The sequence below is a fragment of the Pterocles gutturalis genome, unplaced genomic scaffold, assembly GCF_000699245.1.
Source record: "Pterocles gutturalis isolate BGI_N339 unplaced genomic scaffold, ASM69924v1 scaffold37166, whole genome shotgun sequence".
Classification (NCBI taxonomy): domain Eukaryota; kingdom Metazoa; phylum Chordata; class Aves; order Pterocliformes; family Pteroclidae; genus Pterocles; species Pterocles gutturalis.
Genome location: NW_010106836.1, coordinates 56,545 through 69,780, shown reverse-complemented (window position 1 = coordinate 69,780; position 13,236 = coordinate 56,545). Strand labels below are relative to the sequence as shown.

General features: G+C 40.5%; 1 protein-coding gene across 1 annotated transcript in view; it reads left to right on the top strand.

The window, feature by feature from the left end:
- Nucleotides 1-484: 484 nt before the first annotated feature.
- The window catches only part of LOC104472303 (potassium voltage-gated channel subfamily D member 2-like), a gene marked incomplete at its 5' end in the record, with an annotated part of 18,447 nt that continues 5,695 nt past the window's right edge, over nt 485-13,236 (top strand). The window contains 3 exons of the mRNA XM_010087911.1: nt 485-647; nt 9,617-9,715; nt 11,309-11,404. Of these exons, the coding sequence (XP_010086213.1) occupies nt 485-647; nt 9,617-9,715; nt 11,309-11,404 (358 nt within the window). The remainder of the gene's footprint in view (nt 648-9,616; nt 9,716-11,308; nt 11,405-13,236) is intronic.

The following is a 13,236-nucleotide window of genomic DNA, read 5'->3' as shown; positions in this document are numbered from 1 at the left end:
GGCAACCTGTTCCAAAAATGTGCTACCCTCCTAAATGAAAGCACTATTATCAGCTTAAATGAGACAACATTATTCAGCTTGGCATCTAACATACCAAGTGGTCTCCCTAGGACCTTGCTGATGGAAAGTGATGAGTTCTTCCAACAAGCAAACAGAGTGAGGACTTAACTTCAACACTGATATTTTTTTTCCTTAGCAAGGTCTCTCTCTCCATTGCAGTAGAGGTAACCTGGGAAGACTACAACAGGTAAAACATAGATGCCCACAGTTTGATGGACAGGATACCTGACATTAGCTTCAAATTAAAATTATGTTTGCGCAACACTGGGCATGCTGTATATATATGCATATGTGTATAAAGTATTATTTATATGCAGCAAGTATTATTTGCAAGAGAAGTAAAATCTACTGTGCAATTCATCTTGAAATTCAGTACTTAGAAGAGATTTTGTCTTTACTAAGCATTGTGTTTTCTTTAACCCAGATATGGTGACATGGTGCCAAAGACAATTGCTGGCAAGATTTTTGGTTCAATATGTTCCCTGAGTGGGGTCCTGGTCATTGCTCTGCCAGTTCCTGTAATTGTCTCCAACTTCAGCCGTATTTACCACCAGAACCAACGAGCAGACAAGCGCAGGGCACAAAAGGTGAGCTCCTGATTTTTCCCCCTTTTGCTGTTGAGCAATAGATAAAATATGACTTTCTATATGCTGTGTGGCCTCAAAGTGAGTGCTTCTTACCAAAGGTACTACTATATTTATGTGCTACATGCCTAGCACATGTCCTAGATGCAAATACTCTGTTATTTTTAGTGAAAAAAAAACCAAAAACCTGTTCATTTATCTTTTTTGTCAAAATTTACAGATCTGTTATTGTGGTAACCCATTCTACTTGTTAGAGTAGTTCTAGTATTTTCAGGCAATAGCTGCAGTCCCACCTACTGAAGATTTTACTGTGTTTTTCAGGCAGACTTTATTTCTACCAAAGTCTTGAGGAAAAAAAGGAAAAAAAAAAAAACAAACAAAAAAACCCCACAAACAAACAAAAAACCTAATAATGATTTCTAATGTCTACCCTAACAGCCTGCTTCACTAATCCATGCGTTTAATTCCCAGGTTCAGTCTCTGGGGAATCTGATTATTGGGGAACTTGTCTCCTCAGTTTGTTTAAAAGGCTTCAGAAAAAAGAGCTTTACCAGGAAAAGCTGAAAGAAAAATTTGTTTTTCCCAGCTTCCTTGATTTGCAGAGTCTCCCGCTAAAATATCAACCAAGTCTACAAGACAGCTTCCCTCCCTGACCCATATGGGCAAGGTCAGGAGCCAGGAAGAACTATTTACCAGGAGAAATGCAGACAAACTTGGGCAGTCACCTTCATTTCCACATCACCGCCGAAACACTAATCCTGATCTACCTCACCCAACCCTATAGTGTGGAGCAGCTCAGATAGCCCTCCAAAGGGAGCCGTGACACACCACCTTCTGCCAGTGGCAGTCAAAAGGCTCCAGATGCAACACAGACCTTGCCACAGCTGAGGTGTCACCACTTGGGTTTGTTGTGGTACCATGGCCTCTCCTCAGAAGTCCTGAGTCTCCAGTGGTGCAGGGAGCAGGATCGCTGCCCACAGAGGCGTGCAGGCAGACCACGGCTGGGGACTACGCACACAGACAGGGGACACAGGCTGCCCCAGGCTGCGTCTGCCTCATACAGACAACAGCACCGGGTTCAGAGATATAAAATATTTGTTTAATTCTTTCTGGCCTTTGAGCAGAAAGGTCACTGTTTTGACTCATCTCTTCATGGAAATGTCCACAGTGATACCATCCCCAGAATATCTTAAATTCAGGAGAAACAGAAATACATGGCCAAGAAAGTCAGTCATAAGCCCAGACTAAGATATTGTACCCTTTAATGGCCCCATCTTGGAAGAATGCTCTCAGATGAAGAAAATGGCCATAAAAGAAATCAGGTGTATCACAGAAATGTCGCACCTTTCTAGAAACCTGTTTTCAAATATATGCTGCTTCAGTGATCCAAATATCATACCTTACCTGTCCTACTAATTCCACCCATCCTTCTGCATGCCATTTTGTTTCATGTGCTATTTCCAGCTGTGCATTCCCCACTCCCACAGCTGGAACATGCAGAGAATACGTCACTTCTACAACTACATTGTTTTTGTTGAGCATTTTTCCACTTCAGTTTGCATAATGGCAGCAGACAGAGAAAGAACAGTATGCATCATCCAGAACACAGAGCTTCGTTACTGTGCCTCCGAGCATTGCACCAGTCACGGATAACAGATCTGCTTGATCCCAGAAATCAATGTACCTGTTCTGAGCTTTTATAATAACTGCAGACACAACCAGCCTTACTTCAGATAGAAACTGTCTCCTACTGCATGTCATGAAACAAAATTGTCTATGCCTGCTTTACCTTTGCCTGTGAAAAAGAGATGGACACTAGAAAATACCTTGCAAAAATTAGATTGGCAGACTGGCTCATATTCCCCATAATCTCTTCCTGAACAGAAATTGCTTGAGTTGATAACTGACTTTTTCTCCTTGCAAAACAGTGAGCTTGTTGTATGTTTCAAACAGGAATATGAAGTGATGAATGGCAATCCTGCCAAGCATATTTTCCTCTGCTCCCCAGAACAATGCCAACAGTAAGGATGAGAGATTTCCTCTGACTGTGTTCATGCCCTTCTTGCTTTGGAGAAAATGGCTTTGAGGTCTCATTAACTTAGCACTGGTTGTGTGTTTCACTGATATTTCATATTGCAGAGCTAATCTCTGTCAATCTAAAATGACTGAGATGCTAAACTGAATATTGCTTTGACAGACTGAAGAAAAAATCAACAAAAATGCTTCTTGGGTACTATAGAGTCCATATTTAGCAATATTTAGCCATAAAGTACCGCCTTGCATTTCACAGGAGGGTTCTACTGAATTTTATAAGAATATTCAAGTAAAAAGGTCACATTATTGAAGTTTGAAATTCCTTCGTCATTCAGTACAACAGAAGCTTTACATAGTTTTGTAAAATAAATGTTTCCCTAGGCACCAACATTATTTCAATTCTCTAAGGCCAAAGAACATAAGCTTCAAAGAAGGTGCTGTTTCATGGAGCACAGCATGAACCCCTGCAGGCAATGGTACCTCCTGCTGGCTACAACAGCTTCCATCTGATTGACAGAGTTCTGTATTGAAATTGTGCAACTTACTTCATCAATATCTCATACAGAAGTTTGATCAAGGCAGTCTTCAGAAATGGCAAAACATTTGGGTTGTAAGGAAATTCAAGAGAAAGCTCTCCGGTGAAGAGCTGAAATCTAGTCCCACAAGCACTGGTAATTTTCAGCAGAAAAATTTTGTCACTTGTATTAGGTTTGTTTGAGAGCCATGTGACCATCCGTATATGCATATACGGAGTTTTGCACAGTCATTCAAGATTAGAGAATTCCATTTGTTTGTCTCTAACAAAAAGATGCTGCACATTAACATTCAGGAGGAGATGGAAGAGAGAATTTTATTTATGTACCATCTCATTTTGAATGCATTTTAAGGGAAGCTCCTGCTTCCAACCATGGAAATACATTGTTGTAAAAGAGACCTCAATAGAAACAAAAAAAAAAAAAAAAAAAAAAAAAAAGAGTGAGAGAGATTAAAATAAAAAAAAAAGTAAAATAACCAGAACATTTTCTTCTATCAGATAAAAAGGTCCAAGGATCTGGCCTATCCTGACAATAAATAATCCAAAATAGGTACTGGAATTCAGGGCAGAACTAATTATGCCCTGTAGTCTTATTATGCCTTTTTCTCAAGCAGATTTATCACAACAGAAACGGTTTTGAAGAATCCTGTTTATGGAGCTTGTCTCAGCTAGAGACAACTTCAAGTGGCCAAGTTATTTTGGTTGCCCATCAGCGCCTTCAGGTGGCAAAGTTATGACAGATGTGTTGTGACTCATCCATGTAAAAAGAAAAAGAAAGGAGGGAAAAGAAAACACAGGAAAGAAAAAAGAAGGGTTTAGGTAAGCTTGGATACTATTTCCTATTCCATATTTGATAGGTATCAAAGGTTACGATATGGCTAGACCCTCACAGTGTCAGATTCACTGGGATGACTACCAGCAGAGGGAATGGAAAGGAGGAGGCATAACTACCCTGTTTGAACAGATGTCTGCTCCATCCCAACATACTACAGCAGCTCTTATGACACCAATGTCTTCCTCACCCTGAATGAAGCATGCCTTGATAGATGCTTTCCCTGCCTTTCTATACATCTATTTTTCTGCATCTTTTGAATTCAAGAGCCTTGTATCCTCTTAGCCAGCAAGTCCTAAGTGTGGATCCATCTGCCCATTACTGTTCATTATCTGATGACAGAAGGAGCCTTAATTTTAGTTGCCCAGTCACTTTCTCCCTAGAGTGACTTTGCATGGTTCCTCAACAGAACACCTAAACAACTGTCAGTTCCAAAATCTCACTTAATATATAAAATTCAATCTGAATCTTTCATGTGAGTATGCTCTTCCACCTTTACATAGCAGAATATATCCTGAAGACGGGGTTGGCTTTATTATTTATTGATTGTGCATGATGTATTTATCTGTCTAGTTATGAATAATTAGTTACTAGATAAATATAAATAGCTCTGGGATAAATTGTAACAACTGCTTAACAGCAACTGTCAGCCCAGAACTGAGCATTTGCAGTGGGGAACCCTGCTAGCCATTATGACTTCTTTAAACAAGATAGATAGACTATTAATCTCAGTGGGGTTGGAGAGATATAACTAGCAGAGTAACTTAGCCAAGATTTTTGAATTTAGCACAAAAGCATGTAAAACTTGTATTTACTGAACAATAATTTGAATAGATTGTGAAAGAAAGGCACAACTCAACAAATATATGAACCTTATTTAATTCTGTATCCATTAATGTACAAAGTAAACAGCATTTTTCTTCTCTGCTGCATGCTGACATCATATAAATTATTGTCAGTTAATCTGAAGTCAATTATTTGCAATTACTGAAAATTAGAAAATCAGAGCATAAAATGTGGGCTTGATTTTTCACTTGAAAGCAAATGTATAGGATGGATTTATGAAAGGCCAAACAAAAAATTATGTAAACAGAAATGTGACTGATTTTTGGACAATTCTGGCCATTGCTCTAGGAACCACAGTGTTGTGGTTTAACGTCAGTAGGCAGGCATACGTACCAGCCAGCCACTCGCTCACTCCCCTGCAGTGGCATGGGGGAGAGAATCAGAAGGGTAAAAGTGCAAAAACTCATGGAATGAGATAAAGATAGTTTAATAATTTAAAAAAAAAAAAAAAAAAAAAAGAGGAGGAAGGGGGGGAACAACAAAGGGGATGGGGAATGAAACACAAGTGATGCAAAAGAAAAAAAATTGCTCATCACTGACTGACTGATGTGCAGCCAGCTCCCGAGCAACAGCAGCCCCCACCAACTTCCACACCTCCCAGCTTTATTGCTGAGCATGGTGTCATATGGTCTGGGATATTCCTCTGGTCAGCTGGGGTCAGCTGTCCCAGACATGTTGCCTTCCAGATTCTTGTGCATCCCCAGCCTACTCCATGGTGGGATAGTCTGAGGAGCAGAAAAAGCCTTGAGGCTATGTAAGCACTGCTCAGCAGTAGCTAAAACATCCCTACATTATCAACACTGTTTTCAGCACAAATCCAAAATATAGCTCCATACCTTCTACTATGAAGAAATTTAACTCTATACCAACCAAAACCATTACACACAGAATGACTGTGAAGGAATTCTTATCTTTTAGTTGTACAAGATCATTAAAAAAATAATAAATGTAAGGTAAGTAATTAGTAATTTTTGGTCTTTGACAGTAAGATAGTTACACAGACTGAAGAGCAGCAGAAGAGAGACAACAGAAGCTATCTAAGTAGTAAATTACCTAGGCTATGTAGGCTGTGCTTCTTGCACAGCAAATTGAAGAGGCTCTTGCCAAAAATGATTCCCAGTATCTCAGTAAGCCCTGCCCTAAAGTGTTCCTGATAAAATCTCTCTCTTAACACAGCTGGACATCTGAGGGCATGTTGAATGTTAAAACCTGGATGTTGTAAATACCCCACAGCGCTATACTTAGTGCTATTTAAAACCTTGTGAAAATAAATGTTTATATTTCTAAAACTGACAGAGCTAGCTGTTACTGAATAACAGTGAATTCCCTTTGTAAGGTTTCTGTAAATGCAGCCATAGACAAGGATCCACCTCTACGCTGTAAAATTTGAAACTAGGAAAAAAGAAAAAAAAGCAATGTATTCAAAAGAGAAGTTCTGTGAAAATACAAGGAATGTGGTAAGAATTAGAGCTGATCATCAATTTATTTTAGGAAGTTTCAGACAAGATGATTATGGTAGAATTTAATCAGGATAAGTAAAATAACTGTATTCCAGCTACATTGGTTTTGTCCTAGGCAATGCAAAAATTACCAAAATCAGAATTTCACATTCAATGGCTAACAGGGAAAACCTTGCAGCAGAGATGATCTACTGCAGGAGAACTTAATCCTTTCTTTATTTTGCTAGATATTCCATGAAAGGGGAGAGTTAGGAAGGGCTTTGCAGTAGCTGAAAGGGGCTGTTATCACTCCCTTTCTGTTGTACATGGAAGAAAATGCAGTTTGCAGACTAAAGGAAAATACAGTTCATCTGTAATCACAGTTTTCCTGATGTCATCCCATCATTTTGATGTCCTTCATGGGAATTCAATCCCCAGTGCACAGCCCTTAAAATCCTGTGGCTGACATGAGCTTTTAATGATTCCTTGATAGGAAATGTGAGGAGTCACTAGACTTCTCATGCTCCAGGCTCTGATGTAAATCAGGCAGAAGCGCTGAAAAGAAATCTTATCACTTTAACAGATTTGTAAACACCTCCAGTTTCAGGACTGTTTCTGTAAGCTGAAGTATAAGTATGGAAGCCACAATGTCTGGTTCCTGTCTTGGTAACAGATTTATTGTCTTCTCTTTGGTAAATGATGTAAATTCAGGCCATCTGAATGAGGCTCAGCTAGAAAGATGTAAGCTATTACTTTCCACCTCACAAAAGCTTTCTAAGACACAATAAATTAATATTTGCAAAGCAATTTGAAATCTTCACATGAAAAGTACAACCCTCATATTATATGTGTTGTAGCACATTAATATATTAAGATAGTCTGATGAACTGTTATATTTTTTATATTTCTTTATTAAATGGTGCTGCACCATAATTATTACTTCAATCACTGCAAGAGAAAATGAATATGCACACTAAAAGGAAATGCATAACTAATGTATGTAAAATGTGTGTTCATTAAATCTAACTAATCTCCCTGTATAAAGAGCACACTGAAAAGTACCACAGCTAAAAAATTTGTGACTGAAATCACTTATTTATGAGACTCCATGTTACACCCTGCAAAGGCATCTCTAAAGCATCTCAAGCTCCTAAGGCTAAACACTAGTGCTAAGAGAGACCTTTAATATATTTATGAACATAACCCAGTGCACGTGTCCCAACCCGTTACTGTTCTGTGGTGCAGGTAAAGCTCTTCCTCCAGCCTTCAGCCCATCATGCAGTGTTGCACCTGAAGAGCTCCACTTTGAAAATAACCTGTTTTCTTCCTGCCCAAGGGGATTTGTAATTGCCATCCCCAAGGACTCAGCCCTAACCACATCTTTGGCCCTGGATGTGCCACCAAGGAGCCCATGTGAGCCCAGAGGGTGGGAGCTGTTATCCGTTCCCCCTTCCTCAGGTCATTCCTGGGGACCCCAGGCCCCTCTGGTGGGTTGCTTTCTCAGGTGGCTCGCTGCAGCACACTGGGCTGCCCAGGGCTTACAGCCATGGTGCTCAGTGGAAGAGTCCTGACTGGACATCTACCCCCAGTCCAGCCTCTGGAGACCCACCCAGGGTGATGGGGTGTGGGGCTGCAGGTGTCTTTTCAGTGCTAACAGGAGGAAGGAGAAGGTAGGAATTCAGCTGTGCACAAGCACTGTGCAGGTGATCCAGGTGCTTTGCTCATTACCACAAGAGTAAGGTGCATTAGCTGTATAGCTAGAAAGGCTGCATGCACTGAGGAAAGTGGCAAACCAATGTGTTATTCTGTAGTGGCCAATATATCACAAAATCAGGCAACAGTCTCTCATGTGAGCTTTTTGACTCAGTAATGCACACATGCACAGCATCATCTTATTTTCTTTCACAACAATTAAAGGATAATAAGTACATGATGTATAAAATAAGCCAGATTCTAGCCATGTTTGCTGTTAGCTGTCATGAATTTCTTGGCTCACTGTTGAGAAGATCTGGGAGTTTGCAGCTGTGAGTGCAAAGAAGCATGGTGTTGAGTCATTCCTCATAGTTAATTATTAATCATATCAGAGAGGTCTGGCAGCTGCAGTGACCAGGCTGCCTTCCTCTGTAAGTGTTCAGGGATTCTCAGTCATTTCATGCTGACATTTAATGCCACAGAAATTTGGGGTGGTGGGAGGTGGTAGTGGTAACACTCCCTCTATTTTCTGAAAATATCAACTGAGTAATTATCAGATATTAAAATCCCTATTAATATATCAAACACAGTTTTTCAAGTTATTCACTGTGTCTCCTTCTGTGCTTCAACCGCCATTCAACTCCAGATGCTGCTCAGCATTTGGCTTTCAGAATCAAACAACAATGCATTAAGATAAACCCAGACTCCCCCTTATACATGTAACCAGCTACAAAAATTACGGAACCAGGATGTCATCCTAGAAATCTCCTAAAAGCTTCTGTTTTCCATATTATTGGTTGAGAAAGACTTTTCTTCATGGTTTCCCCTAATGTTGCCTTTTAACTGTTGTACAGAAGTCAGGGGATGCAAAACGTCCTTCACTCATGAGCCACCTTTTACTCTGGGATGAGAGCCATCATCTACTCGGGAATGAAAGTCACCTTCACAAGCAGTGAAGCTCACCTGAGAAATCTCAAATCTCTCACAGCAATCTGATGCCTGCAGTCTCTGAAAAGTCACGTTATGGACAGATTATGACCAGTGATGACACATATTAAGGCTGATTATACCAATAGAGATGAAGAGGTAAAAAGGCTTTTAAAAGGCCTGGTGAGCATTCAGGACCTTAGCTGGGAGACAGAATAAAAAACACTATCACATTCTGCTACTCTACAAACCCAGAAGGCTCTGAGAAACCAGCTCACAGCAGTTGCAGTATTATGTTTTTCTGAAGCATTTCTTCTCCTTTACAGAGAGCAGCAGAGATGGATGCCCGTGTTCCTGATCCACAAGACATAAGGAGTGGCACAGTTGCAGCAATGCAAAATAGAGGAGGCACTTACATGCTGATCTGTCTAATCCCTTCTCCAAAATAATTGTTATTATTAGCTGATGCATGCAAATAAATAAAAACTTTGCATTTTAAATAGGAAGCCACTTATTATTTGCTCCACCTGGAGGGCAGATGCAATGCAGCCTCTTAGTGCTTATGGTATTGGTACTCTTAACCAGCTGATTCCAATTAGCAGTTTTAGATAAACAGAATAATGGATATGAGTACAAGTGACACTCTTCCTTTTGTCTATTTACACAGAAAGCCAGACTTGCTCGAATTCGTGCAGCAAAGAGTGGGAGTGCTAATGCCTACATGCAGAGCAAACGAAATGGCTTACTGAGTAACCAGCTGCAGCAGGTAATGTTTTCATATCCTCCACCTCCAGAGAAACAGCTTAATGACAGCCCAGCGGTAGCTTATTCTATTCATCTCCAGGGCAAGCCAACTTGGGTCTTTAGGCAATGTTATCTTTAGAGGTAGATTAAGGAAGGATAAATTTGACAATTACTATTGTTAATGGAAGCTTATGAGAGTCAATGGTGGGGTATTAAGAGATGAGGGAAGTGTCGAGATAGAAATGCTGGATTCAAACATGACCCACATTTCTAGAGGTAGATTCGGTAGAAGACGTAATTAAGATTGAGAAAGTACAGAGCTTTTGCCTTTTAGGATGTGGGTTGGATTTGTCTCATTTGGTTTTAGACAGGTAGAACATGGGTGACAAAACCAGACTTCATCATTAGTGAGGCAAAGAGGTAGCTCTGGGGTACCGTTTGCACAGAGGGGTGTTGCAGAGTGAAAAGCGGTCCCTGGAATCACCTGCTTTGCTCTAAGGAGAGTCTTCGTGATTACCTCAAACACAACGAAATCTAAGGTTACCTGAAGCACATTCCCCCCATATCCCTGCCGAGGAAGACAGGACCAGCGGTGGGAGCCCTGGGCAGCAGCTGGGACCGGGATCCGCAGCGACCCATGCTGCCGGAGACAGCCCCTTGGCTGCTCGGAGCTGCAGCCAGCTGAGAAAGACTGAAGACACAGTGTTTTTTAATCCCTGCCATCTTCTGGCATTTAGGCAGTTCCCTGAGGGATACAGGAAGGCTTTCATTCCTCTATGCCCTTTCTGTTCAATGCATCTTAAAAAGCCGAACGCTTTAACCTATAGCCAGAAGAGGAGGAAGGGGCTGTCTGTCCATCCGGTGTAGCACAAAAGAGGAGCAGTCAGAGCCCTCGCTTCCTCTCCTGCTTGAAAGAGCTCAAATCTTTGAACTAAAAAGACACCAAACAGCTTAATTGCCATTCAGATTTCAAATATCCCAAAGTTGAATTGTAATCTTTCCCATTATCCCACTTCCTCCTCTATTTAGTTTTCTGCTTTCTAATGAATAATTATGAAAGCAATTAATAAACAGTGGATGCTTTCTACTTAATTCTTCATTCTGCGTCAGTAACATCTGCTATATGCTTTCCAAGATCAGCAGATTGGGATGACTGACATGAATTTTTGTGTAAGCAGCAATACCACAAATTCTTTAGTGCTATGAAATGATCCCAGGAGGGCAACTACTTTTAATTTCCTTCAAATGAGGCACATTCCCAGGAAAAAATATATTTTACTGTCACTGAAATTTATGATAATTTTAAGCTTGCATTGATCCAACTTTCAAAGCTTGCACGTTGATTGCACTTGTAAATTGTACCATTCCATCCATGCATAAAAGACATAAGATGGAAACATTTAAAAGGAGGTGCAAGAAAAAGAAAGAAAATATTTTGTTTAGAAAACAAATAAGCAAAAGAAAACTTGGGTCCAAAATAATTTGGGTTATACCATGTAGATGAAGCATTGCAGTTATGCTGCTGTGTACAATCCAGATTAGTTCTGATCAAATATTTGGATAAGAGCCTTCTTGTTCACAAATGAGAATAATACGGAGTTCTATGTATCAACAGTCCTCCAGCGAAGAAGAACAGGCCTTTGTTGGCAAAGCTGGCTCTTCCTTTGAAACGCAGCACCACCACCTGCTTCACTGCCTGGAAAAAACTACGGTAAGAAAAGAGAACTGTGTTTTCCTATGAATTGCAACGCCAGTGTAGTTTTGAATGTTTTCAGTTATTCTTCTAATTAATAAGCCTTTATATGAAAGCAGCTAGCTGTGAAGAAAAGCCATTTTATCTCATTTTAAGGCATTATATCCACTGCATATAAATAACAGAGAGATCCTGGATGAGAGCCATCTCATCAATGAGATGACACCAGTATAGCCAAGCCGTATATGTGACCTTCAGTATGGCTTTCATCCATTCCATAATGTTATCATTTGCACTTTTTCTGCAGTACAGTTCATTATACAGTTTGTAATCCTTACACATTCAATACTCAGTGCAGTCAAACCAAGTTTTTGCCTGAGCAAATGCTGGGCTTTTGTACAGGGAGAGTTGCTGAGCATTTCCTCTGACGTAAAGGTGATTCTCATCAAAGTGACTGTAAGAGGATCCCTGAGCATCTTATTTTGAAACTTCAAGTTTTTGATCCAGATGCAGATGCAAAGCTTCTAAGTCTTTTGGCTTCGGTTTAGACACTGAGATCCCTGTAGAAATCACTGGTTTAATTCATAACAGCCCAAATATGCTCATCTAGATTTGAAACTTCTTATAAATCAAAAAGACTACTTATTGTGTGCGCTCTATATTTTTCCCTGGTAAATACCTGAATAATTATACAGCCAAAAAGGACAGTAAACTACAGCAGAGTTATGATTCAGTAGTAATGAAGTGCCATATTTACTATTAGTATATTTCTGGATGGATAACATCACAGCAATAACCCAAATCATGCCTAAATTTACATTCTTTCCTTTTTTATAATTTCCTAAGGAAACTAAGATCATAAATATTAGTTATACTGAATTTAATCTTTGTAGATTTTGTAATTTCACATAGGGCACGATAAAATTATCTCCCTGTATTTTTAGATTTTTTGGAGGGGTTATATTGCCATATAGAATTTACCTTATATTGTAAGTTCATTATAGAATCATAGAATCATTTAGGTTGGAAAAGACCCTTAAGATCATCCAGTCCAAACTGTAAACTTAACACTGACAAGTCCACCGCTAAACCGTGTTCCTAAGTGCCATGTCTACACCTCCAGGGATGGTGACACAACCACTTCTCTGACTGTTTCCCCCTACAGACATTGCTAAATTAAAATATGATGCATGTCTATCTATATTTTAATGTTATCCTTTCAACAGGATTGTTTGTGGTCAACAGCTCTATGTCTGGATGGAGGCTGGTCACAAGCAGTGTCCCTCAAGGGTCTGTCTTAGGACTGGTGCTCTTCAACATCTTTATCAATGACATAGATGACGAAATCGAGTGCACCCTCAGCATATTTGCAGGTGACACCAAGCTGAGTGGTGCAGTTGCTACCATAGAGGGAAGAGATGCCATAGAGAGGGACCTGGACAGGCTGGAGAAGTGGGCCCATGAGAACCTAATGAGGTTCAAGAAGGCCAAGTGCAAGGTGTTCCACTTGGGCTGGGGCAATCCCAGGTACTTGTATAGACTGGGAGAAAAACTCCTTGAGAGCAGCCCTGCAGAGAAGGACTTGGGGGTCCTGATGGACGAGAAGCTGGACATGAGCCAGCAGTGTGGGCTTGCAGCCCAGAGGGCCAACTATGTCCTGGGCTGCATTAAAAAAGGGGTGGCCAGCAGGGAGAGGGAGGTGATTGTCCCCCTCTACTCTGCTCTTGTGAGACCCCATCTGGGGTAGTGTATCCAGGCTTGGGGTCCCCAGCACAGGAAAGATGTGGAGCTCTTGGAACAGGTCCAGAGAAGGGCCACTAAGATGATCAGAGGGCTGGAGCACCTCTCCT